This window comes from Sander vitreus, chromosome 4 (genome assembly GCF_031162955.1).
Source record: "Sander vitreus isolate 19-12246 chromosome 4, sanVit1, whole genome shotgun sequence".
NCBI lineage: Eukaryota > Metazoa > Chordata > Actinopteri > Perciformes > Percidae > Sander > Sander vitreus.
The window spans coordinates 5,520,007-5,547,244 of NC_135858.1; the positions used below are offsets into that span (position 1 = coordinate 5,520,007).

The 27,238-nt window shown below is 41.7% G+C and overlaps 1 protein-coding gene across 1 annotated transcript in view; it reads left to right on the forward strand.

Annotated features, from left to right (window-relative positions):
- Positions 1 to 27,238, forward strand: part of cdh4 (cadherin 4, type 1, R-cadherin (retinal)) — a 209,365-nt gene that overhangs the window by 118,158 nt on the left and 63,969 nt on the right. Inside the window, exons 4-5 of the mRNA XM_078247866.1 lie at positions 17,278 to 17,504; positions 25,789 to 25,971. Coding sequence (XP_078103992.1) covers positions 17,278 to 17,504; positions 25,789 to 25,971 — 410 coding nt within the window. The remainder of the gene's footprint in view (positions 1 to 17,277; positions 17,505 to 25,788; positions 25,972 to 27,238) is intronic.

Below are 27,238 nucleotides of genomic sequence, written 5' to 3' on the forward strand. Positions count from 1 at the left end.
GACAGCTCAAGTCCAAGCATACGTTATAGGTTAGCGAGCTTCAGCGCTTGACACAAGCAATACTGTTGGCTAGCTGAGATAGGGCTCAGCGCCTGAAACATTCACTGTTAGGAAAGTTTAACACCTACACTGACAAATTAATGCTGGCAAGAAAGTCAAACTCAGCCATGGATTTGGCGTGAAAATGAAGCTTAGCAATTCACTTGGCATTGTAAAACCTGAAGCTGTGATCGCAGCACAGCTGACTCTGTTGAACACATTCCATCACAGACTTTGTTTAAATGGTGATTTGCAGGTTTACCTTTCACACTGATTTTTATTTTTCATTTGCGCAATCTGCATTTTTGCCCTAAAGGTGTGTGAGCATGTGAAATTTGTTTCTAAATAGTAGGAAACACTTAGGAAATGAGACAGCAACCGAGCAGGTGATTACATGTTCATCCAGGTGACTATGATAAAGTGGGTAGACTTCCTACTAAGTACTGAGAACTTTATTGGAGAGTGAAAAACTTTTGTGTTTCAAGACTGACATTTTTGTACGTATGCCAGCATTGGTATATTTGCTATAGATTCACTTGTGCATTGCACACACATGCCGCAGCTTTCACATACTGTATATCTGTTTAGTCCACATTGTTGCTTTTAGAACCGTTTGAATTGAATCTTTGTTTTAAGCCTGATTTTCATTCTGCACACATAGGCGATGTGTTTTTGCTTTTTTTCATCCAGTTGGGGCCTGTTTCTAGAAACAGAATAATCATGTTAGTTGAATAAAGTAGAACCAGGAACCACGAAACCTCACCAAAGACTGAAGTAAAATAGCTACTCCGCCTTTTATTCGGTGCTGTTAAACTGCTAATTTAATACTCCTGCTTTGGGAGAAAGACCCTTGGTGTGCTTTTGTGTTGTGTATTCAGTACAGCTATTTCTGGTTGGGTTTTAGATACTCAAGCTTTACCTCGAGTGAAAACATTTTTTTAGCAAACCTCTCCAGGGCCCCAGAGCAAATTTTAGAAGCGGTTTGCCAGGCTGGCAACCAGCCATCAGCTTTTGGTTGCCAAATCAACAGAATGGATAGTGATTTTTAATTGTTTGTTGTGGGAGTGATAATGGTTCTGTGTGATTATAGGCTACATTTAATAACTGAAAAATGATACCAACAATGATTAAACATATTTTACTTAATACAAACTTCTCTCGCTGTATTTTTTAGTGTTACAGACAGACACACACGCATGCACGCACACACACACACACACACACACACACACACACACACACACACACACACACACACACACACACACACACACACACACACACACACACACACACAGATATACACACACAAACACACACACACACACACACACACAGATATACACACACAAACACACACACACACACACACACACACACACACACACACACACACACACACACAGAGATATACACACACACACAGAGATACACACACACACACACAGAAATACACACACACACAGTAATATATCTAGTAGGGATAAGATATGATTAAAAAATGCTTTTTTGTTTTGGAGAATACAGTAAACAGTGCTATCGAAAACGTAAGTTTTATTAAACAATTTTCACCTATTGCAGAGACCTCTTCCTTTTTTCGAAATCTGCCCTCTTCTGTTAGCTGGTCATGCTTTGCCTGACAAATTTGGATGAAGCTTAAATGTCTTTTTTGTTCAAATTGAGCTGTCCAAAGATGGGCACTCTCTTGTGGAACTGACAGTTTATCTTCAGAGTTGGTTCTTGTTGTTTATAACAGTGGTAATCCATGAAACAGCAGCGCTCTTGCTTCCACCGGAGTTTAAAATTCCAACACAAAGAAAGTGAGAGGTAACGGACATCTGGCCGAAAAGAGTGTCATCTGGTGGAATTTCCGGCGGCTACGGAGCAATCCCAGAAGTGGAACGTCGTGGATATAGACTAGTCCTGTACACATACTGGCCAATGCTAAACCACATTGCTCGATGACAGCTAAACGTCATGGATTCAACTTTGCTCCCAAAGACAACACATAAACCACTTCCACTACATATAGTGACTCGCTTTAGAAGGGCAATTAAGGCTATTCCCATTACTTGTGCGATAACACATATACCCATTCTCACCTGATAACCTAAACAGCCGGATTCTTTATAGATTAATGACTTGTCTCCAGATAATGTATTTTTATCACAAGGTCATGAGTGATGCATTATCAGTTAATGAGAAATACAGAAATGTGTGGTGTGAGAGAGGCGAGGAGGGGGTAAACACGCACACACTGAGAGACACACACTCATTTGACCTTTTAGAAGGGTTTTTTGTGCCCTGCGGCGAGTTGTCCTGCAGTGATAAGAATAATGGTTTTGGCGCCATGGCCCGGGGAGACCGACCTCCCATTCCCTCCCGGTAGATAGTTGAGCAGAGAGGTTCAGCCTATCCTATTGTGCTTCCTACATCTATAGCAGACAATGAGGCTTAGTACTGGCCACTTAAGGGACAGCAGTATGCTCGTATTAAGGACCACCGGCAGATCTCTCTGATAACTTTTCACTAGGCGACTTATATAGGAAATGTAAGGAGGGGCAGAGTGGTGGAGGACGAAAGACAGGCATTTGATTATTTACAAGTCACCCTGACAGGAAAATGTCTTTGCAGGCCTAAAATACAAAAGAGGACATTCATAGGGCATAATATTGTACCATTTGTCTGATGAGGCTTTTGAGCCGTGCTGGATTTCTCTGTTGAGTGTTGTATGAATAACAGCACAGTAGGAGTTCACTGACATTCTTAATTATTTCATTTCATTTTAGGTTGGAGCTTCACTTGAATCAGCGAATAAGTGTGAAAGGGTCCTTGTTGAAATCCTCCCGTCACTATCTCTGTGATCTCAGCATTACGCAGTGTTAGGCAGCAGGGGACATCAAACTCTCTAAAGAGGAAAAGTGGAAAATGTTCGGTGCAAATGTATTAGTCATGTTTTTAATTGATTTTCTGGAATAGGCCAGAGTGACTTCAAAGGAACTAGCTGTTGAAAGAAACTCAGGTTTGTTGCTTTTAAGAGAGGACTGCACTCTGAAAGGCTCTTTTTTATTTCTGTATTCAAGTACATATGCATATCTCAAACTGGCATTGTGTAAAGGCTGGTTACACAGGATGACTTATTTTAGCTACAGTACAGTGTTACTGATTTGATCATACTTACATATAATATGCGTTGCTATTTACATTCTCAATATATATGTGTATACACTATGTGACTTTGACTTAAAGTTGCACTCTTAAGTATTTTATATTAACAAACAGACCGTTAGTGACTAGCTGGTGAACATAGTGGAGCGTTCAGCAGCTAAAGAGCCTGATACAATATTTTCCTCAGGCGTTGATGAAGACTAAAGCAGAGCTAAATTAAGAGTGGCCAGAAACTCCAAACGGATGCTAGTGTTGCTCTGTGTCTGCCGAATCTGTAAATTAACAACTGTTTGCTATCACTAATTCTACTTTATATGAGCTAGTTTAATCAATAATGCAGCTTGAACAATGTAGATTTGTTTCTTATTGATATAAGGTTAACTAATTATTCATGCATGTCTGTTTTTCCTTTATATAGTTATGGGATTTTTTTTTCTTCAACATTTTTGCTGATATAAAATATATGCAGCATCCATTTCATTGAGGTATGTCTACACAAACACTGTTCCTCTAACTCTACTTAAGTGGGCTTGACACTCAATGTAAAATGTTTCCTGTTCGGACCTAAAGTAGTATGCATTGATTCCTGTTTTGACTTTCACACCGTGCCTTATGGCTCAAGGCTGCTAGTTTGAGAAGTAATTATCTTCAAAATGACAACATCAGCACCCGGCTCACAACAATTTGTCCCTATATAGTCCATGTAGCTGTGCTCTTTAGATGAACGTCTCTTGAGAAAACCAACCTAAACCCACTTTTGTGTTCTAGTTGACAATAATGAGACCAATGACTTTCATCAATTCCTTGGCTGATTGATTAGTAGAATGACCTTTACAGCTTCAGATGGCATAAATCTTCTTCAACATCACTTTGACGGCATGTTTCCATATCACAGTCTCCCTCCTTAGATTAGATGAGTGAGAAAGTGACCATCTGGTGGAAAGGCCAAGATCAATATTTAAACATACCCCAATAAAGAGTAAGAAGCAGCATGGCAATTACGGGTATGTGATAGGAGTCGGTGTATCTGACCTCTGATCTCCTCCTAGAGAAAATACGGATGGGTTTTGTCCCTGGTCTCGGAGCCTGGAGACTAATGGCTGGCCCTGGCCTATCGCTTGCCCCAGGGGTCTTCGGAGTAGAGACAGGATTAGAGAGAAATGGATGAGAGCAACGGATACTGAAGGAGATCTGTCTTAAGTCTAATCATTGGCTTTAGAAGTCATGATCTGGGCTGCAGAGAGGGAGAGCGAGAGAAGATAAGAGGAACGTTTATTGTTGTGATTACACCTTTTATCACGATTGAACATCCAGTAAGTTGTCAGCTGGTCAATGCTGTTTTTACTCAGTTAAAGCAAACACGCCATTCATTGATTTACATAAATGTTGTGAGAGTGTAGTTTCAGCAAACCTGGATGAAACACCTCATTATTAAGACGCAGTGATACACCTTTTATCACACAATGTTGCCTTTTCCTCTGACCTCCATTTCCTTAAATTAGTCTGTCAGGCATAACAGATATTTCTGTTTCTCTCTAAGTGTATATTTGTCATGCTAATTAGGCCAATTGTAGGGAATCACATCAAGATGCTGAACACAGCAGCTAAACAATCACCAGGGATAGATGCGGACACTTTTATGCAAATAACACAAGAAGAAGGAAAAGACGGAGAGAAGAATAAAAAGAGCCGGAGAGAATAAAGGGCTGCGGGTGTGCTCAGTGAGTGGGTGATGGAGAGTGAGAGGGTGAGAGAGAAAATAAGAGAACGTAAGAGGAAGGGGGGGAGAAAATAAAAGCTGATTACCTTGTGAGTGAGTCTTTGGTTTCTCTGAGGATGGAAGGAAGTTTTTAGTTTTGTAGTATTTATTAAGGCCAGTCTCCAGGGTAATCAAGACCAGCTAAAAATAACCAGCTGAAAGGTTGCTGCAGTCATAAACACTGGACCTAGACTAGGCTGCCTTATGTACTGTAACCGGACTCATTTATTCACCCGGTCATAACATCTCTGCACCGTGTCAGTTTATAAGATAAAAGAAGGGGCAAGACTTTTTTTTTTAAACCCTTAAATCATGACTTCTGGTGAGTTTTGGGGAAAGAAATAGACAGATTGAGATGTGCAATTATGACAAACTATCAACATATTCAAGGCATCTGCTGTGAAAAAAGATGGCAACTACCAAGCATGATTACTGCAGCACACATACCCAGGGGCGTCAGACTGGGGGGGGAAAGGGGACTGAGTTCCTCATGTGAGGAGGGCCCAAAATATGCAAGAATGAATAGCTGTGGATGCAGGGAGGGGCCCATAGAAAATGCCTTTCTACAGGGCCCAGAATTTGGAGCTACGCCCCTGCACATACCTTGAACTGGTAAAATAAGCCTTAACATATTCTTAGACAGGATTATTCATTTATTCGTTTTTGTCTGCTGTTAATTTTCAACTTTTTCATTTACATCATTGATAGAAACTGATATGGTTATACAGCTAAATGATGAATAATCTAATCTAATAATGCGTCTGAACCAGATGGGGAAAATACATCTCTTTTTCTTAAGAGCCTAGTCCTCCATGTAAATATAATGTGAATGAAATATTTTAAGTGTTTTAAGTGTTTTTACCCGTACAATATATGTCCTGCTCTCTCTCTCTATCCCCCTCCCTCCGTCGTATCACTGACAATCACATACAAAACATTTTGTAATCAACTAGAAAATAAGGAATAAAGAGAAAACAAAAAACAGTAGACCTACTATATATATATATATATATATATATATATATATATATATATATATATATATATATATATATATATATATAGGCTATTTTTAGCGGTGCTCAAGCCGTTACGGCAGTCTATTAATAGCACACTTTCAAAACTCGTTGTAGGCTACTCCTAAGTAGACCTTGCAAACTCGATTCCTTTTATACACCAAAACCTACAGTAGGCCTAGCTAGGCTACGTGCAGAACATTTTATGTTATTTAAGAAGTGAAAGAATGGCTTTTGTTGTGGATTTGCTTTACCCTGAGCTCGAGGAGAGACCTCACTCACTCGTCTGAATCAGATCCACTCATATAGCCAGCTGATTCGCGCGAGAACTCATGAATCACCGACAACTCACGAGCCCTCGTTGACTCGTGAGTTCTCGAGTGAATCCCATGGTCTGCGAGCTTCCGGCTCTGAGTCTGGACTGTCTCTCTGCTCACTCAGGCGCTTGAGTTGACTTGTGGAGTTGCTGTTGCCTACGAAATTGTAAGTTATAAAGATTTTGCAGCTAAGATGACTAGCATAGTAGAAGCTAATGTTGCAAGAGGTTTGTGTGTGGCGTTGTTATCATTTTAGATTGAATTGTAGTAGGACTTAACTGAACCGGGTTAATGATACTAGAGACTCGCAAATTCGTGAGTCAATTTAAAGACTCGGGTTAAAGATCCGAGTGAATCACGACTCCAACAGGTCTACTCCTAAGCTACATTTGCCTACAGTTAGCAATTTTGTCAACAAAATTGGACTCTGTGGTGAATAAGCTAGGCTAATTCAGATATAATTGCCATCATTGTGATCAGGGAATCACAGACTGGTTCCACAAATACTACACCTTGAACATGTTAAGTAATCTACAGGTGTGTTCATTCGATTAGATTTAATTTTCACTCCATTAGCCATACCTTTTCAGTGGTTGAAAGTAGCCATACTCTGACGACTGTTCCCCAAAGTTATCTGCGCAGACTAACAGTAGGCTGACTGAGGCGCCCTCGTTCAGGGAATCGCAGACAGGCTGTTGACTTTAGGCTACAACTGAGCTGAGCCTGTCGTCATTTATCCTATTCCATCGCTAAAATCAGGTTTGCAAAAGTAATGACGTTTGAGCAATAAACGATTTCACAAAAAAGATGATTTTTAGGGGTGCTTCAGCACCCCTAAAAATAGCCTTATAGCCTATGGATAAAAGTGTACCATTATCTTAAACCTGAAGTTTCTTCTCTACATTTTGCAATGGTTGCAGAAGGGGAAATGTTATTCACACTGAAAAAAAAAAAAACTTACTTGAGAATAATAGGTTTTTATTACAGTCATTACACGGTTGAGTAAAAGTCACAGCTACAAGTCCCCTGTGTCCCCTGATCCTTGCCCCTAGTTTGCTCACATTTCCCTCTTTGTCACTGTGGCCCAGCTGAGGTCCTACCACTTGCTTTGGACTATGTGAAATTATTATATTGTACTGGGAGATAACAGACAGTGTATAGTCTTGAGGCAGTTTCTTCGCTTCACCTCCTTAAAAAAGATATTGCTGTGATAAAGCGCAGCTCCTTCTCTGCTCACGCTAAATCGAAGGGGAAGCCTTGAAGGCATGGTCTGATGTGTGGGAGCCAGATGAAAGAAATAAAACAAAGAATCGGTTGATATGTTTGTGCAGCTTGCTGTGTTTCAAAAAAGGAATATTTCTCATTATCATAAGGCTGTGGCTGGGGCCACTAGCTCAGTTGGGGGAATTGTCGAGGCTTGTTTCCTGCCTTGATGCCAGTTTTCTGCAGACGGTGGATTGATTGGGAGCCAGATTTCACTGACTTGGCATGGTCTGAAATTAGTGGGAAGCTGCTGATGAGATGGTCAGCCAATCAGCATGCAAAAAAAAACAGCAAGCATAGTGGGTGTTTGTTAAAGTTCACAACAGAGTGAACCTATGAAGTTTAACAACATTTTGTATGCTATATTTTAAGACAGTCTAGTTATGAATTATTTTTCTTTTAAAAGTTTTAAAGCCAGTGTTTGGTCATTTGAAAATATCCCTTACTCTCATGCTTTCACTTGTTGTAATAGGCAGAATATAAAAAGTTTCTTAATTTGGATGTTAGATTGAATTGTCTCCTGAACAAACTAATACGCCAGACTACATGTCATTTAGCTGATGCTTTTATCCAAAGCGACTTACAATTGCTATATATGCCAGACCTCTGGAGCAACTAGGGGTTAAGCGTCTGGCTCAGGGACACATTGGTTGATGTATCGCAGTGGGTTTTGAACCCAGGTCTCCCACACTGAAGGAATGTAACATATCCACTGCGCCATCACCACCCTACAGATTGTTTTTTGGTCACCAGGACTCCTGACCTTAAAAATTGTTAGTGCTGGCACACCTGAGGGTAGCACATATTAAGACACACTGGTGCCCCCTAGCTGCGCTATGCTTAGAAGATAACAGATTCCCAAACAAAACCCCACATACACACTACACACGAACATCCACACAGAGAGGAGAAAAGCTCCTGGGCTGAATAGTGGTGTATTAATCACAATGACGCCTGGCACTGAGATCTGTGACCCAGTCTTTTAATTGCATCCGCTCTGCTTTGCTCCAGCTCTCCCTCTTTATCTTGCCTCTTTCCCCTTACTCATTCCTCAAGCCTCCTCATGCCCATGCCCATGAGAGGAGGCTAATGCAGAGATAAGAGGGAAGGCTAGGGATGTGCAAAAAACCCAATTGCTCACAGGACGGCGTATACAGCAGCATTGTAGCAACGAACGCTGAGATTCAAGCTATAACGTGGAGCAACGCTTCACTGTAAAACGAGATGATGTGCAAGTGAGGTGGTGTGCAGAGAAAACCAAATATCGTTGAGGAAATCTTCATAATACATGAAATACTGTGACAACCTTTGAAAAAAAGACACAAAGTATGTGGGCCACACAACATCCTGAATGTGTATGGTTACGTTACAGACAGACCTGCAGTGTAAAGACTCTCTCTGTATCCTGACAGGCTTGAAGGGCCTTTTTATTTATTTATTTTTTTTTTTTACAGCTGTTCCCCCATACCTGCATAACGAGGGAGGTGAGGGAAGAAAAACAAAAAGTGTGATGGGGTGGGGGTGGAGGGATTGTGGGCGGATGTTGACCATATACATAACAGTGCACTACCAAGGTGACAAGGCTTCGTTTTAGCGGCATAAGTGCACCAGATAACAAGTGCATGGTGTTTAAAAAGTAAAACATGAGCACTGACGCACACAAATGCAGGTTGAAAGCACCTTCTCTCCCACATACACACACACACACACACACACAACTGAGAACGCAGGGAGTCAATGACACCCATACCCATTTATGCGTCAGCTGTAATAATCGTATATGCAAAGAGCTGGTGTCACACACTCCCACTCCAATGTCTCTCTCCTCTCCCTCTTTGTCTCTTTATTTCTATCACTCTGGGTCCCTTGCACGCATAAGCACAGACAGCGGCACAGACAGCGACACACACACACACACACACACACACACACACACACACACACGCATGCACACCCACACACACACACACACACACTTGAGTCGCAGTGGTTTCCTTTTGTGAGAGTGAGCTGTCAGAGAGAACTGTTTGGGCTTTTGTTAAAACAGGGAACTGCAGAGGCACAGAAATTCATTTCCAACTGCTGCAAAAAAGAAGTCTTTCACAAAAGTCACATTGTACCTGCAGTGTTTTAAAAACAGCAGCACGTAAATTGAGTTAGTTATAAGCATTCCTGTGGGGGCACAGTAGGCTGGATTTCAAAAGCGTTTCAAGGGTTTTGGATGGACTGCATGGGGGGGGCACAGGCCACAAGACGGTGCACTTAGTTGTAATAAATCACAATGTCAGAAAATAGACTTGCCAATCACGCCAGCCCCACTGCAGTTACTTCACCGCCCACTGAAAGGTGTAACATTTTCTCATTTCTTTTGCGCCTCGTAGGTGGAAAGAACATTCTCAGACTCAAAAGTCTCTTGAGTAGCTGTCAAGTGAAAACCTTGTATGTTAAGTCTTTCTTCATGTTCAGATACTGGAGGATCACATGCACTTTGGTAGGCCATTTTAGTTTAAAAACATTTGAGTTCCCCAACGAGAACATTTAAAAATGCCTGGTAGACAAGCTGAAAACAAGGCTGTTTCTCTTCGGTCCTAAAAAGCTGACATGTTGAGTTAAGCACAGAATTTTTTACAGGACTCAGACTTTTTTAAGTTCATTGCTATTGTACAGGTATCAACAGTGGGTTTTCATGTGGAAGTCAAGGACCTTATCTCTTAGTCTGCAAAGTAAGGTTTTGTGATTTGTTTCACAGAGCCACATTTGAGGCAGTTTATCTTTAAAACAACAATTCAGCTTATTGTGAGTGACACTGCTTATCAAACTATTTAAAAACTAAATGCTTGAGCACCCTAGCATTCCATTAATTGTTCAGTTTGAATTTTTAATACTGGAGAAATAAGATTTTTCTTTTTTAATGAATCAGAAAATATAAAACAAAAAAATGGGCAAATAACCATGACATATCAAATAACTTGCAACATGCATACAAAATTCTAACTACACTACACTGAAGTTATGTAAGGGATAATGTACAGCAGGCAAGTCATTACTATGAATTAAACCTCGACAGGGTGATATAGGACGGTCTTGAATCAAGGGGTTGAATTCACTATATTGACCAGCTTGCACAACATTATCCTGCTTATTACACAACTACTTACTAAAGAAATCAATAATTTAACAACAATATTAATATAACAAAGATTTTATTGATTTTAAATGGTCCTCTAGAGTCCATGATCAGAACTGCGTCCATAGCAGCGGTCTGCTATTCAGAAAATAAAGACTCCGTAATTGACCAATCAGGATCCGTTATTCAACAAAGCCGTATAATACACAGATATTGCAGTGCTCTTCACAGCTCCTTGCATACAGCATGTTCTGTATTTTAGCCGTGTTCGTTTACTCGTCATCGGGCTCCATGCTGCGGTCTTATCTAAGCCTCAGCCTGGCAAAAATACAGTTATTTGCAAATTGAGTGGGTGGCGTTGATTTTCCCGTTGGCTTGAGAAAAGCAGCAGGGTGCCAGAGGGAATGTTTACCTAGCACTGTGCCACAACTGTGATAAACAGCACCTTAACAAAAGGAGCGCCATATGCTCTGGAGTCTGGACCTATTTACCTGACTCACTAACAAGTATGCCACAGTGAGACTTAACTTTAACTTCTCTTTACCGCTGTGTCAACTACATAAAGGGGAATATTTCATGTCCAACATCAACTCATTTATGTAAAGTGTGTTGCTGTTTGACATCTATTTTTAGCTGTTGTAGCTGATATAATTATCTTTATTTATACACCTTTCAAATCACAAATAAAAGAACTTTATTAAAAACAGATCAAATGAGCAGTAGAAGCAATACATACAAGGTGAGACATGCAGGATAAAAGCAAAAAAAAAAAAATCATAAAAACGAGGCTAAGTCAGTAATAAAGGTTGTTACATAAAAGCAGGCCTATAAAAAGATCCATCTAGTCTTAAAAATGATCTGCAAAATCAAATAATCCCTTCTAAATCCAGCTAACAAGTGTATAAATGCTTGCAAATCTTGACCTTTTTCCTGGTGTCTTCTTTTTTGCACCTCTTTTAGGTCTTTTGTGCCATGCCTTCAGCTCACTTTAACAATGGTAATAACTTACCCACCAGGGTGTTGAGACCCTTGGCTCAGACCTCCTGGCTCTCGTGGTTTGCTTCGGGGAGAAAGTGCATCAGTCTGCAGGAAATACGATCGGAGGGAGAGGAAGATGGAGGAGGACAGGTGGGGGGTTAAACAGGGAGGAAATAGGGACAGTAAGACGTAAGAATGACAGGGAGCTGTAACACTGGAGAAAAGAGAAGTGGAGGAGACAGGGAAGAGACAGTGACAGGAAACAGAGAGAATGGCAGGGAGGAGAGAGGAGGCGTGCACGGTCGACAGGTGAACATGGTGTAGGCGGAAGCAGAGGGATGAGGGAGGCATGCTCTGTATGGATGCACAAAGCAGGCTGTGCAGGGTTACTACCTGCCATCTACATTATGCACATGTAATGTTTCCACACGACTTTGGCCTCCTCTAGGGTATTATCGTGGATCGACAAGCAGGAAGAGACAAAGAGCATAAGAGTGTCTCTGTGTGTGTGCGTGCGTGCGTACGGAGAACTTAGTGGTCGCCAGTCACAGCTGCTTGCCTGCTCTGTTTTAGCCGCAACTTTGCTGCACTAGCCGCTCCGTTGGACGTCATGTTCACGGGCGTACGAGCCCAAAGAGCAGCCGAGCAGAATGACACCAGCATCAGCAGCCTGTCAAACACCGCTGTGGATGGCAGGATGCACTAAAATATACAGAACACACTCTCTCTCTCTCACACACACACACACACACACACATTTGCACTTATCTAGGCTACAAAATAGAAGAACCGAATGCAAACACACACTTGAGCTGGTGGTTTACAGTTTTTCTTGATTGCTTTGACACAGCAGTCAACTCAAACTCCACATTTTTCAAAACAGTTAACACACAGGCCGAAACAGTGGCACTCATGGTCAAAATGACACATTTTGTTTGCAAAAGGCTCTAACCGTGCCAAAACATTTAAAATATGCAACAAAAGAAAAGTTTTGCCTTCAAACAACACAACTTGCAAACAAGTGTATGAGCTCTTCCAATCAACCATTACACAGCGGACAACAAAATACTAAATACAGCACTCAGTGTGAATCAGTGCACCATTGCTTGTCATTGTAGCCTGTTTCTCTGTGTAGCTTTCATGCCAGTGACATTTGTTGACAAATTTGCCTTCTTGCAAAGAATTGGATCGAGAATCAGAAATGCTTTGATGCAAATGTTATTGATTCCATTGATCCTTATTTTGAAACTATGGCTGAAAACTGAAATACTGTAAATATTACACATAATACATGTAAATCAAAATAAAATCTAAAATAAATTCAGAAAATAACAATAAAACCTATTACAGTAAAGTATAAACATCTATTACTGTAGAGTATAAGGAAATAGCCACTATTGATACTCAGTCTCATCTGTCTTAGACCTCTTCCATCCATGCTGGCAAAGAACAACACAGACGCTGCACCTTTAAGGCCTGCAGACTGATTGCTAATTGAAGATTCGTGTGAAGGAGTGTCAAACAGGTGCTTCAGTGATTTCATACTGATGTAGGTAGTTTCTAATAGTTAGGAACAGATGGTTTTTGTTTGGTTACCATAGCTAAAACAATGGAGTTTGGACTGCTTGAATGACATCCGTGTTAACTGTTCTGCAAAAGGGTGGGGAAAATGTGTCAATCCAATGAGAAAGGGATAACACATTTTTAAGAGGTGTCTTCTGCTCTGCAGAGACAGTGATGATGACAACTGAGTGGATCGTAGTTTCTTTAAGCAGGTCAAAGCAATCAAGAAAAACTGCAATACCCCTGATGTTTTCCTCCTGAATCAATGGAAAGCACAGGGACATACTGTACACACATTGATACACTCATAGACAAATAAGGCAATTAACATAAAACAACCACAACCAGCAAGGCACAAAATTGTCCCTTCTTTTAAACAGTTTACACTGTTTGCTGACTCTGAACTGCTGAGATGGCTGTTTGAAGCTACACTATCAGCCTTCCCATAGAGTGCATTAGCCATGCCTGCGCACTTCATTATCAGCCATGTGTATTTTATAGTACTACAATACGCAAAGATTATACAGTCATTTCATCACAATAATTCACATTTTAGTCCATGCTGTTTGCATGTAATATGTTCAGAAACTCGTTCAAACTTCATTGAACAAAGTGAGTTGCCCTGACAGAGAGATGCATGCTGGGCAAACAAGGCCACCCAGTGGCTTGAAATGTGGTATCATGACGTCTCCTATTAGATATGTTCTTGACCCTTTAAGACATGTTGAATGAGTTGTTGAAATTACAGTTTTTCTTGATTGCTTTGACGCAGCAGTCAACTCAAACTCCACATTTTTCAAAACAGTTAAGACACAGGCCGAAACTGTGGCACTCATGGTCAAAATGACACATTTTGTTTGCAAAAGGATCTAAACGTGCCAAAACATTTAAAATATGCAACATAAGAAAATTTTGCCTTCAAACAACACAACTTGCAAGAAATAGCCACTATTGATACTCAGTCTCTTCTGTCTTGACGATGGGGCCACATGGCCTAACCCTGCAGACTGATTGCTAATTGAAGATTCGTGTGAAGGAGTGTCAAACAGGTGCTTCAGTGATTTCATACTGATGTAGGTAGTTTCTAATAGTTAGGAACAGATGGTTTCTGTTTGGTTACCATAGCTAAAACAATGGAGTTTGGACTGCTTGAATGACATCTCTGTTAACTGTTCTGCAAAAGGGTGGGGAAAATGTGTCAATCCAATGAGAAAGGGTTACATTTGTAAGAGGTGTCTTCTGCTCTGCTGAGACAGTGATGATGACAACTGAGTGGATCGTAGTCAAAGCAGGTCAAAGCAATCAAGAAAAACTGTAATATGTTCAGGACTTTTCAAACCCACTGACAACCACACACAGCACTCAGTAGAATATGGATGTGTTTTGTCTTTTAATTGATGAAGGACTGCGGGTTTACTGACCTTCAGGGCCGTCAACTGGAAGCCTCGTCTTCATTTATTCATTTCAAGTTCAATTTTTCGTATAAAGGGTGCCATAGTTTGCCAAGCGTAACGTGGCAAAACGAATGACATGCACTAGAGAACAATAACAAATAAGCACAGATTAGTTATCAGCAGCGTTAGTCTTCACTCACTGGTTCTGTTTCCACTATGATGTGACAGCAATGAATAATCTGCATTGCTTCGTTTGCTCATTAGCTTCTCTTGTCTTGAAATGGAACTTTAAACTAAGGAGTTTTTTCAGAAGGCTGAGAAATTTGTTCCAATTATGGTTTTATTTTATAAAGTTTCTCATGCCCCTCCCGACTTTCCTTTTATCATACCATCTCTCTCTCTCTCTCTCTCTCTCTCTCTCTTTCTCGCTCTCTATCTCAGACACACAAACACACACACAGGCATAGTGTCTTTATCAGTATCTAGTCTTAGCATTGTCTTTTTCTGCTGCTTTCATCTCCATTTAACAGCGTGGCAGATCAGATTCCACCACCTGATTTGAATGTGCTTTGTGAACAGGTATTCTAATGAATAGCAATGCATTTATGACTATCTTCACAAGTAAGATAAGTAGATGTGTTAGGAATCAGGGTCATGGTCCCAGCCCCTCGCGGCTATACACCAGTAGGGGCTGAATGGTAAACTGAGAAATGGCCCAGTTCCCTAACAGAAAATCAAAGACATTCCTCTAACAATGCTGCACAATGGCAATGCCTCACAGACCACACGTGTGTTCCCATGCCAACTGGCACGACCATAGCACACAAGGCAACAGACCCACCCTCGGACACCCCGCTGGTTTTATTGTAGAATTAGCATCCAAATTAATATATGCAACAGCTGAGGATAGATATTCTCAAACTACCTGTCATTTGAATTTACTTTTACGCGCATTCACACACAGGCCGGCATTCATAAGCAGCACTTTGCCGTGTCCTCAAGTCTCGCTTCTCCAGCTGCACCACGAGGTACCTTTCTAAGTGACAACAATTAGCCTGCTCAGTTCAAGCTAATTGAAGTCATTTACATAATACATGCCTGCCATCACAATTCATCTGTGGACAATTCAAGCAGGTCTGTGTCATATTGCCCCCCCGCCTTGATAAATGATCCCCAGAGTAAGGCAATCATTTTACACAAAGGTTATTACTCACATAAGGATTGTTCTCTACTGGGCTGTATGTTTTTAATAAAAATATGGATTGCATTTGTTAACAGATGCGGACAAACTGTCTAAACTGTGTTTACCATCCGTCCCATTACGCATGCAATTACTCCGACGTTGCAAACAAGCAGCCTCGTTTGTGTGATGCTAAACTGAAGTGGCCGAGGAGTTCTCATGCTTTATTAGCCTGATGTTTGGGAACGGCTTTTGACAGGAAGCTGGGCGATAAATTAAATAGATGGCTTGATAAAAAGCTTGCTGTGCGGAATTTTTCACGTTGGATTTTTTAAAAATCACGCTGCCATAGCTCATAAAAGGCGATCTGTTCCCTGGGTGATTTATGAAATCAATTTGTCTTGTTATCAGCAGCCAGAGTTTGTGAGATAAGATCCGAGCACATGCATTTCAACTTGGGGGTAGAGGGAGGCGCATGGTGTGTGTGTGTGTGTGTGTGTGTGTTAACATAATAGACATGTTGAAAACAACAAATCAGTCATTCTCAGCATTCATGCCCTTGCATCATGCTGTACATCATGGGATAATGATGCATTGAGTGTTGATTAAATTTGGCAATTGGAAGAAAGGATTTTCCAAATACTCGTTTCTGAGACTGTTGGTTTCTTCTGTGTTTTGGGTGGTATAATGGCAGATTCCTGTCATCTGTCACCAGAGAATCTGCACTGATGCACTCAACAGCCCAACCCCATCTCTTTGCCTGTCTCTCGCTGTGACCCTTCACTCATATGAAGTGTAAAGACTGCAAACACCCCCTATACCCAAACCATCCTTCCATACTGCTCATACAGACACACATGAGACATTACTCTGGAAACAGTAGAATAGAATACAATACAATAGAAGTTTGTGTGTGTGTGTGTGTGTGTGTGTGTGTGTGTGTGTGTGTGTGTGTGTGTGTGTGTGTGTGTGTGTGTGTGTGTGTGTGTGTGCAAACACGAAAGTCCTCACAGCTCCCTTTATGTGGTCTCAGTCGAGCAGAACCCTTCAAATGTCATTCAAGACTGTGCTCCATGCGCCTGGCAGCAAAGCATGGAGCGCCATCAGCCCAGTCAGCCTAATGTGCTTTAGACCTTCTCTTCATGCTTTCCCTGGAGAAACTGAGGGAATGCTGTTTTGACATCGCTATCCGTCTAGTTTGGAAAAAAAAACGATATGAAAAAGAATTAGGTTGCCCCCGTGTATTCCAGTTCAGGAACAGATAAGCAGTTTGTTTTGCCAAAGACGTCAAAGCGGGGAATCAAAAGTGACAGCGGAAGGGATGACATATTTCAAGATACGTCTTGATGGATGCAGGTTAATCTTTAACCTGCCAGATGTGTCACGGATTTGCGATTTTACTCGCCGAGTAAATCTCACTGTGCTGCTCTCTAATTCTATAACCCCCTCTCCTCTTTATGTCTGTCTCTGCAGTGAAGTTTGAGGATTGCCAGCGCAGCAGAGATGTGGGCTTTGTCAGCAGCGACCCCAACTTCAGTGTGAGGCCCGATGGGTCGGTGTATGCCAAGCAGGAGCTGGCCAACCTGTCAGAGCCCGTCCAGTTCATGGTGACGGCCCGAGGGCTCCATGACCCACACATCTGGGAGACCACCGTTAAGCTAGCCCTGGCAGGACATCCTCATCCTTTAGCCCTGACAAAGGTAACAAGGAAAAACACATTCAGGAACGCATAAACACAAGAGCAGACCAATGGGACCACTGTAATTGTTTCCTCCCGATTACATTGACAATTTAATAAGCTATCACCATTACCAAACCCATTTTATACTGCTACATTTGTTGTTTGGTTGTTTTAGTCTTGGGCTCCTAGAGCCGGTTCCATTTTGGATTTTGGAGCTGCCTGGTTACACTCAGCCAAAGATAGTTTGTGACAGTAACATCACTATGTAGCACCATTCAGTGACCGAGAGTAGACTGAGAGCCAGATGTACTAACGCTTTTGCGCCCACTTCAGGCGTATTTGTTTCACAGCGTGCGCGTAAAAGCATGGTGAGGTATGTACAAACAGGCCGCACTGAGGTAAAAGTGCAGACTACCTGTCGCGGGAACTGAAAATGGCAAATTGCCCTTTTCCGTGTCATGCATATGCATTCATGGGAGGGTCAAGGAAACAGTGGGAGTTTACCAAAAAGAGATTAGAGGGGAAGCGTAAAGTGCGCCTAATTATGTATTCCGCGGTATATACAAAAACCGTCCGTGAAAGCGCGCCTCTATTTTGCGGTGAAAATTCTCCGCCTCTTAAAAGCAGGTGTAAACCAGGATGCGGGTTTCCTCGCATATGCTTCCTGGTGAAATGGCAGCAGTAATCCGAGCAAGGCAGAGACATAGGCCAAGGAGACGAGCTGAAAAGATTTTTGCCACAAGGATCACACTTTTTCAGTTGAGTGAACACAAAATCATTAAGCATTACAGATTAAGCAGCCATGCAATATTAAAGTTACTGGAAGAAATCAAAGATGACATTGACTCTCCGACTCAGCATTCACATTCCATTCCAGCAGTTGTTAAACTCCTCGCTACATTACAAATATTGGCATCAGGATCATTTCAAAGAGTCATAGCATCAGCAGTGGGAATATCGCAGTCTGCACTCAGCCGTATCATTCTACACAAGTACTTAACGCTTTGCTACAGCGCAATTTACGGTATAGTGGGCGAAGAAAGGCGCTGATTACACGATGAACTGCAGGTTCGGTAAATACGACGTAAGCTGAAGTATCACAGCGTGTGCTTTCTGCAGGTTGTCCATGGCGCTGATAACGTTACGTTCGCAAATATACAGTACTTACATCTGGCCCTGTGTGTTTTTGTAGTTCAGCAAGAGAGAGTGGAAGTGTTCTAGCTGTTCTCTTTCAGGAGAATTTTATGCATATCATATCAATATTTTAACCTTGGAAACCTTATAATTCTGCATTAGGGAACTCTACTATTAAGAGCAAGCTAGGGAAAAATAGGTTGTAGAAGTATTCCAATGTGTCAGATACATTTAAGTAACATTAAATACAATATTGAAACTGTTTCGGCCTAATCAGTCAACAAATGGTGATTATTACAGATTTTTGTTTTAGATATTTTCAACTTTAGTTACTTGCAAGTGTTGAAAGCTAAACCTAATTATATTTGATGAAAATATTCATAGATTTGATTAGATGATTTGAAACTGGATTTGGATTCAATAAAATGCTATTAAAGCCGAATCCTATAAGCCTGATAAGATATGATTCATTGTTTGTTGCAGAAAAAGTAAAGCCGCTTCTAGAAAGGAACTGATCAAACGCATTAATGCCGTCTGTTTTTCTGAGTTCTTCTTTTAACATTTACAGTAAGAACACTTTTCTGAGACTCTGTGTCTCTCTGACCCTGCTTGTACACACAATGTTCACAGTTCAGGCAAGATTTTATTGTACATGCACTGCAGTTACGATGCAGTGCTTCTTTGTATGTGACAAGTAGAGACATGGCCCTATTTGCTGCCAAGGCTCTATTAGCTAACATAGACTGTAAAACTACACAGGGCCAAATGTATGGACACTGTTATTGACTTACACCACCGGGCTTCACTTTGTTGAGCGACAAACCCATTATCATTTTTCCTGCACTACTTGTTGAACGCCATTGGGCTTAATGTTCAGTCACGTTTCTAATCATGACAAAAAGCCTGAGACTCATGTAGCTAAAGCAATTTTAGAGTGGGGATTAAAATTCTGCCCACTCCTGGCAGTGCAATAATGGAGACTGGGAAATAATTGACATTGATTGAGCTAATGTTCCACTCTAGCGGAGTCTGCGAGGACCAGGTAATGTCGTTTCCACGTATAGTTATGTTCCCCACATCATGGAGCTGGAGAAATATTCAATAATTGAACAAGAAATAAATGTGTTTTCTCTAATCACATGGAAATTTGAAATCCAGCTTTTATACGTAGAGTACAGTATGCATTTCTGCCAGAACAGTGTTAACATGTGTTTTTGTCACTCAGATATAAATACGTGCTAGTGCTGCAGTCAAATTTAGTTCCAATCTCCTGGTATGGCCTGAGGAGAAATAAAAATGAAAACCTGTTTCATTAAGCCATAGTGATTAAAAAATGTAATTATTAGAATACAGTCTGTGCTACAGGATAATGTGAAACAGGAGCATGGGTGAAGGAGATTTGAGGAACCAGAAATGCACTCTGGTTTGTGGTTGATTTAATTTATTTTCTGCTTGTTACATACTGTACAGTCCAATAATACCATTTCAATCAGGAGAGACTTCGTTGCAGATGTGCAAAGGTTTATTGTACATATGCGTAATATGAAATGTACAGAGTCTTTGGAGATTAGAATCCATTGTTATAAAATATTTTTTAAAGGGGTAGAGAAGCCAAAACATACCCAGGAGCCCAAAGACCAGTCCGAAGGAGTCGACGGGAGCGGTCTGCCGGAGGAAGACCCAGGGTGCCGTGGGTAATGATGACTGGAGGTGGAAGGGGAGGAGGAGAGTTGCACTCTTTGCCTGAAATGACAGCTGACATCAGCAGAGAGAAGAACTGAATTAAAGCAGAGATGTAACGCTGCGATTGGCTCGTGAAATTCATGGCCGCTTCTGATTGGTTTAACTGAAAAGTGAACGCCTCGAACCAGCTGATCAGTTTTAGGAAGAGAGAGAGGTGATTGAAGTTATTAAAAGTCTTCCTGAAAGAATTTCCGCTGAGCTTCATTTGTAACGGACCTGCATTCAAACTGCAACATTTGAGTGAAACATTGAGTGACAACCTCCACAAGACTGAATAAATCACCCTTTTAAACATTTTGTCCTCACTCACATCTACTATTTATGACTTGAGAGGGAAGGATGACATTTCTAAGTGATCACAGTTTTGCTGTCTGACTAATTTATTTATTACATTTTGAACCCTCCAGAATGTAACATTTATTGAAACGCAGTTTTCCCTTCATTTGACATGGAATAAGCAGAAGGTCAGTCCATATAGAGCAGCAGAGTCTGGTTTGAATCTGTGACCTGCTATAATGTCAAACAGCCCTGCAGACAAGGCTCTGACTCCGTGGGCTAGGTCATGTTGTTCAGTCCATCTGGACTTCCTGTTCCCTGCTGCCTTCCCTGTCTCGCTCCTTCAGTTTGACAGTTTGTACGATTGAGAGGAAAACACTAAAAGTGAAATAGAAACATAATTACAACATTATGATCCAAGTGACGAGGTGATTTTGTCTGACTTTGTCTGAGAAAAATAGCTCAATACAATGTTTTTTAAATTAGACTTTTTTATTTCCTGAAAAGCAACAATTCTGGACATGCAGTGTTTTCGCCCGGCAGTGACGATATGTGAACCTGATGGTGGCGCTAGAGGAAAAAGCAAGTTCACAAAAATCTGTTCTGAAAACACCATCTGGAGACCAGTGTTGTAGTCCAGGCCGCCTAAACCGAGACCAAGTCATCACCAAGACCAGAGTGTATCGCGACCAAGTCAAGACCAAGACTTTGAGGGGTTGAGAATGAGTCAAGACCAAGACCAAGAAGGCAGAGTAAGATTGAGTCAAGACCAAGACCAGGCCAGTGCCAGACAGCCAGAGCTTCTTCTTTCTCCCGCATTCACTTTCTCAGGAGTGCATGTTAAGGGGGGGCGGGAAGGGAAGGTTAACAGTAACAAATGAGTCAAGTAACGTTATTGGTTGCATTTGAAACAGGAAGTTTTACATCCAGTCACAGTAATGGTTTTAACACATAAAATTAGACAATGCAGAGGCAATGTAGTGATATCCCTGCAGTTGTGGTCTTTGTTGTGGTCGATTCCGAGACCAGACCTTCAAAAAGTGGTCTTGAGACCGGTCTTAAGACCAAGACCAATCTCGAGTACTATAACACTGCTGGAGACCATGAATGTCTGTACAAAATATCTTGGCAGCTGTTACTACTGTAAGCAGCAGTGAGTTAGAAAACTGAACGCTCCCATATCTGTTCTCCTTTGATATATGGCATTATAAACTATTGAATGCAGTAAGACAGTTAACAGGAGGGTGCTGTGTGCAGTTTAATGCAATGACATGATTTCTTGGAATTAAATTATTCCTTTTCCAGTTCGGTAAACAAACACAGAGGAGAGTAGTTGATATCTGAGCCCATCTCTTTGTTCTGAAAGTCAATAGTTATTTTAGAGAAGAGGTTATCATAATCGCATCACCTAACCGCAACCGATCTCTGCGTTATCAACATGGCAATAGAGGATATAAACAGCTCAGGATATCCTCTTCTTCTTCAATCGTAATTAATAGACAGACAGCTTAAATACCGGCTCATTTTATGTAGAGACAGATAATGTTTGGAGAGAGGTGTTGTAGTGTAACAAATTGTATGCTTGGTTCATCTCTACTCTGAATAATTGGCTTCAACATAGAATATACTGTGGCTTTTTGTTTTTGTTTTATCTTGCTATGCTCACTTTGTTGTATAGCACCAGTGAGAGTGCATTGATTTGCTTTTAATAACTGGCTTAGTTTCTCACTGTGCTGTTTTAGCAGCGGAAATTAGCATACTTGAATTGTGCTCCATAATAAACCAGCTCATGTGTTTTCCAGTGTACAATGCCACAACAATTGAAGTGTAGAGCATGTTTGGCCTGGGAGCCCTTTCCGCTGTGTCTATGTACTCAGGCTATCGCACCTCACACAGGTAGGGCCTCTCGTTGAGTGCTCTCCAACTCGTACTGATTTCATGGCATGTTGGTTTGCCATCTCCACCAGCTTAGAGCACATCAGTTATGCACCACTGGATTTGAGTCGACTGGTTGCCGGAGTGGGTTTTAGTGCTTATTTGATTTGCATTTTTACCGCACTTTCCCGAGCCAGCCTCACCTGTTCGAGGTAGATTACATAGACGGCCGGCAGCAGGGTGAAACGTAGGACCCTGGGGTCCACTGGTCGTTGAAAAGCAGCACCGGCAGGGTTGGATGGTTGCGCTTTTGCTGTGTGCTTTCACTTTGTGATTATAGCCTGATAATGTTGACAATCCACACTGGGAAGCTGCAAGTCTCAACAGGGAAATATCAGCTATGAGAAGTTCAATACTTTTTTTATATACAAAGTTAGATTTCATTTTTTTTTTCTCTTTACTTTAGTTTTTGAGAGAGGATCTCATGAGAGAACATTCTCCTTACTGAAGACTAGCACTGTGATCTTTTTTGTTTTTATCATAGCGAACCAGCAAAGGAAACTGCAGCACTAAAGACATAAAAAAATAACATCAGAAGACCTGAATCAAATGTTTTCAGAGCCACACTGAACAGAGAAGGGGAAATGAGCACACACTCTTATTGTATTGTTCTGCCGTTTGTCAGACTGATAACCTCCAGATGTCAGCTCCAGGGCTCGGGGGCTTCAGGCCTAAAGAATGCCCCAGCAATGTGCAGCCTGCCTGGGAGCAAGGAGCTGCCAGCTGGCCCTGGCTGCCTCTGGGTTTCAGGAGCCCCGGGCGCATCAGGGACACACTAACTGACTCCTTGTCATGTGTTCATGCACATACACATACACACACAGACAAATACAACCGCACATATGTTCATGCATTATTTTTACTCATTTGTATGTGTTGCACACATGCCTGCATCAAGGCCCGCACACATGATTTCCCATATGTGTGTACAGGCATGACTGAACACACTACACATGCACATATTGTATTCATACACACACATTCAGACAAATATCTCCCCAAAAATCCCCAAACCCTAATAAGCACCGAGCTTCCTGGCAGCCCATGGAGAACTTTTTCCAGTTTTCTTTCTTTCCTTTGTAATTCTGGTATTGTCACAATGCCAACAGCCTGTCATCTGCGATGCTCTTTGACAGTGACAGTCACATGCAGCGGCTGATATCATCCACAAGCAGACTTACAATAAAGGACGTCTCCCTTTCATTGTCTCTCTCTGTGCCTGTCTCTCTGCCTGACCGTCTCTCTTCTTCATTTAGGTTTTGGCAACATTTCCAAAGGAATGTTGGGGCCCGACCAATCGGATGCTTTAACCTTATTATCGTATGGCCTGATGGGCTACCTACGTCAGTAGGCTGATTGGCGTATACTGTAGGCTGTATACTGCAACTATTCATTCATTGCGTTTTTCTGCACATAGCCGGGAAAAGGAGATAAGTTCTTTATCATGGTAGCAGCACACTGGACTGAGCATAGATGAAGAAGAGCAGTGCCGTGGTATCATTTATGTTATAACTGTCCATATGCGCTGACATAGAGACAGTCCTGATGCTTTTTCATCATCTGACTGCCACAGAGAGTGTTGTTTCTGCTCTCTTGCAAGTTTGTTTTTTGCAACATGATGTTTGTTTTCCCTGGATTGTTTCAAATGAGCATCTGCAAAGATACACACAGCCTCAGAAACACATTTACAGACAGAGACTAATTCCACCTGCTGCCCATGGAGGGAGCTGGCAGCACCCTGCCTCCCCCGTGCCAGTTGGTACCTGTGAGTGTTTTGGATGAGTGGAGCCGGGACGAGAGTTATCTTATCTGGGAAACACATCTGGTCCCCTCGTTCCTCATTCTGTCCTACACCGTGGTCCTGCCCGGATAAACCCTCAGCCCCAGCTGTCCGGAGGTCTGCGCTTGAGCTCCAGTTCTCCTGTGAATGTGTGAAGAATTCAAACAAAATATGGAAATATATGCTGCGTTTGCTCAGGTACAGCTTACAGTCTGCCTCTCTCACAGGCAAAGCAGGTGTATAATGATATGATGAACTGCTGGCCTGTTTTTGGCGTGGCAACGTGTCCGTGCTTGCTCGTGTGCATAACGTTGCCTATGTGACTGCGTTGTGTTCCTGGTGGGATGAGCAGACAGAGTTCCACTGTGCTCCAGGTGACAGTGGCGTGTGTGTGTGTGTGTGTGTGTGTGTGTGTGTGTGTGTGTGTGTGTGTGTGTGTGTGTGTGTGTGTACACATGGCGCAGAGACAACAATAGGGATTAGGTGGATTACAGCAATACAACCATCTTACACAGGAGGACACCATGGAGGATTGGGGAAAAAAACAGTCTTTAACACACTCTTCTAACCCTCATTTCACCAGGCAAGATTGGTAAGAACACAATCTCCTCTTTGCAGCTGCAGCTGAAGGGAGTCGTGCAGAGGGTTGTATATACACCCTTACACTCTTACAAAGGAGTTGCCCATAATACCGTGGTCCTGTGTGATGTCAAAGGTAGCTCAACATCAAAAATATGAAGTAGAACACACATCCAAACAACAAATCATTCATCGCATTCTGGACTGAAGGATTCTACGGTAATCCACAAGTACTACACACTGTGTTTTTAACATTTCTAATGAAATAGAATTGCTATTTAATTGTGTGTTGTGTTTTAAGTGCTTGCTGCGAGGATAAATCTGCAGTGCAGTTTCCTGGTTTACTCCCCTTGTCATTACAATGGTATTTCATCATTACCTGTTTTACCTGATGATAGGCTTCTGTCAGGGCAAAGTGTTGCATTGTTTTCCATCTTCAGCAGGGACAGAGAGGTCAGGGACAGGCAGAAATAATATCTGCTTGAAAAATCTGTGCAGTGATGCAAACAAAGCACAGCACCTCAGTGGACAAAACCCAGCTATGAAACCTGGGGGAGGTCTCACTTTCTTAGCCGAGGGCTTGGGCAGGTGAAGTGTGTTTTGCCAAGGGCCTCATAAAATGTGATGCGGAAGCATTGAGTAAAATGTTTATATTTCCTTGTGTTTGCCGCTCTGTCACTCTTCCAAAATTGGCTTATTGTCAGCGTGACAACCAGTATTTTAGTTTCAATTCAATTCTGGGGGAAAACACTTTATAGATTCATCTTCCAACCTGTTGTGGCAAAATTGAGATCAGGCGCAAGTTATTCAATGTGAGATGTGGCACAATATAATATGTTTGGCTTTTTCTTTTCAGGGTGGCATTGAAGAAATGCTGTCAAGAGTCTGGGAGTCTCAACCCAGAGTTATCAAGTTTCCTCGAAAACATCAGAGGAGCTCCTCTGCCAATGGGCTAAAGCGACAGAAGAGAGACTGGGTCATCCCGCCCATCAATGTGCCTGAAAACTCCAGAGGACCTTTCCCCCACATGCTTGTCAGAGTGAGTGACAGTTTGTATAATTTCAGCAAATACCACGCATGATGTGGTATGTCTTCATCATGTCTCTGCACCACAAAACTTTGCAGAGAAAGCCAAGATAGTTAGACAACCTATATATTGTTTTAGTACTTACTCAGATCAGGCAGGAGAGAAGAGTGGGGAATATAGAGTAATATCTTTTACGATCACCATGAGGCCAAGAGATGCAACATTCTGGTATTTTCTATCAAGCACACCCAGCAGGCGAAAAGCACTGCTCTTGTCTCCGATTTAAGTCATGATGCCAGGTGATTTGTCTGCTGTGCCTCTGGGCGCCACAGACACGCAGACGAAGAAAATAATCCTTGCTTGGAAAGCACACAAATATGCTCTTCATGCTTGGTCTCAGAAGAATAGTTCTGAGGATTACTCAGGAGCATTCTCTCTCAGTGGTGTTCCTACAGCTGTTAATATAAAGCTGGTGAACTATTTTTCACATCACAGTACATCACTTTGTAGATTAAAGCACATCCTAATTGATGGGTGATCATGACGACCGTATTGTTCTGTCACTTTTGGAGATCAATGTTTGTTAAAGGAACGCTTTTGCGTTTGCATCTATTTGCAAAAAAAGAAATAGCTATAGTGTCTAGTTTCTGTCGCCGCCACGAGGAATTCTAAGTAATGACAGCAACACTGTCGGCGCATCCACATGATTCAAGCCTTCCGTGATTGCGTACGCACCCCCACCCCTTCTCCACGCAGTTGGTAGTAGCCAAGGAGGACACGGAGGATTTAAAAAAACATGATGGACTCTTCAGAAGAGGTCATTATCTTCACTCGAGCTTCTGCGCGGGAAAGTCACTGGACGACACAGTCTTCTGAACATAGTCATACTGAGAAATACAGAGAGAGCTGTGTGGAGCTGATAGTCTTAATTAGCTTTGTAGCAACACATTTGGCAACGGCTTGAATGTAACGGACGTTCATTAATATCAAAAAGTTACGCACTAAAGCTTTAATATTCAATCAAAATTAAATTCAATGTAATAGTAATTCAATAGTAATTAGTAAAGTAATTAGTAATGAAGTAATTAGTAATTCATAGTTATTAATAGTTTGATGGTAACCAGGGTTTCTGTGCGTATGCATCATTTATACATCTGGCCCCAGGAAGCAAAAGGATTTATTTTTGCCCTGCAGCTCAGCTGCTATTCACAGTTCTGTCGTTCTCACAATAAATAAATACAAGTTTAATGAATATGTACTTAACCAGTTCTCAACTACA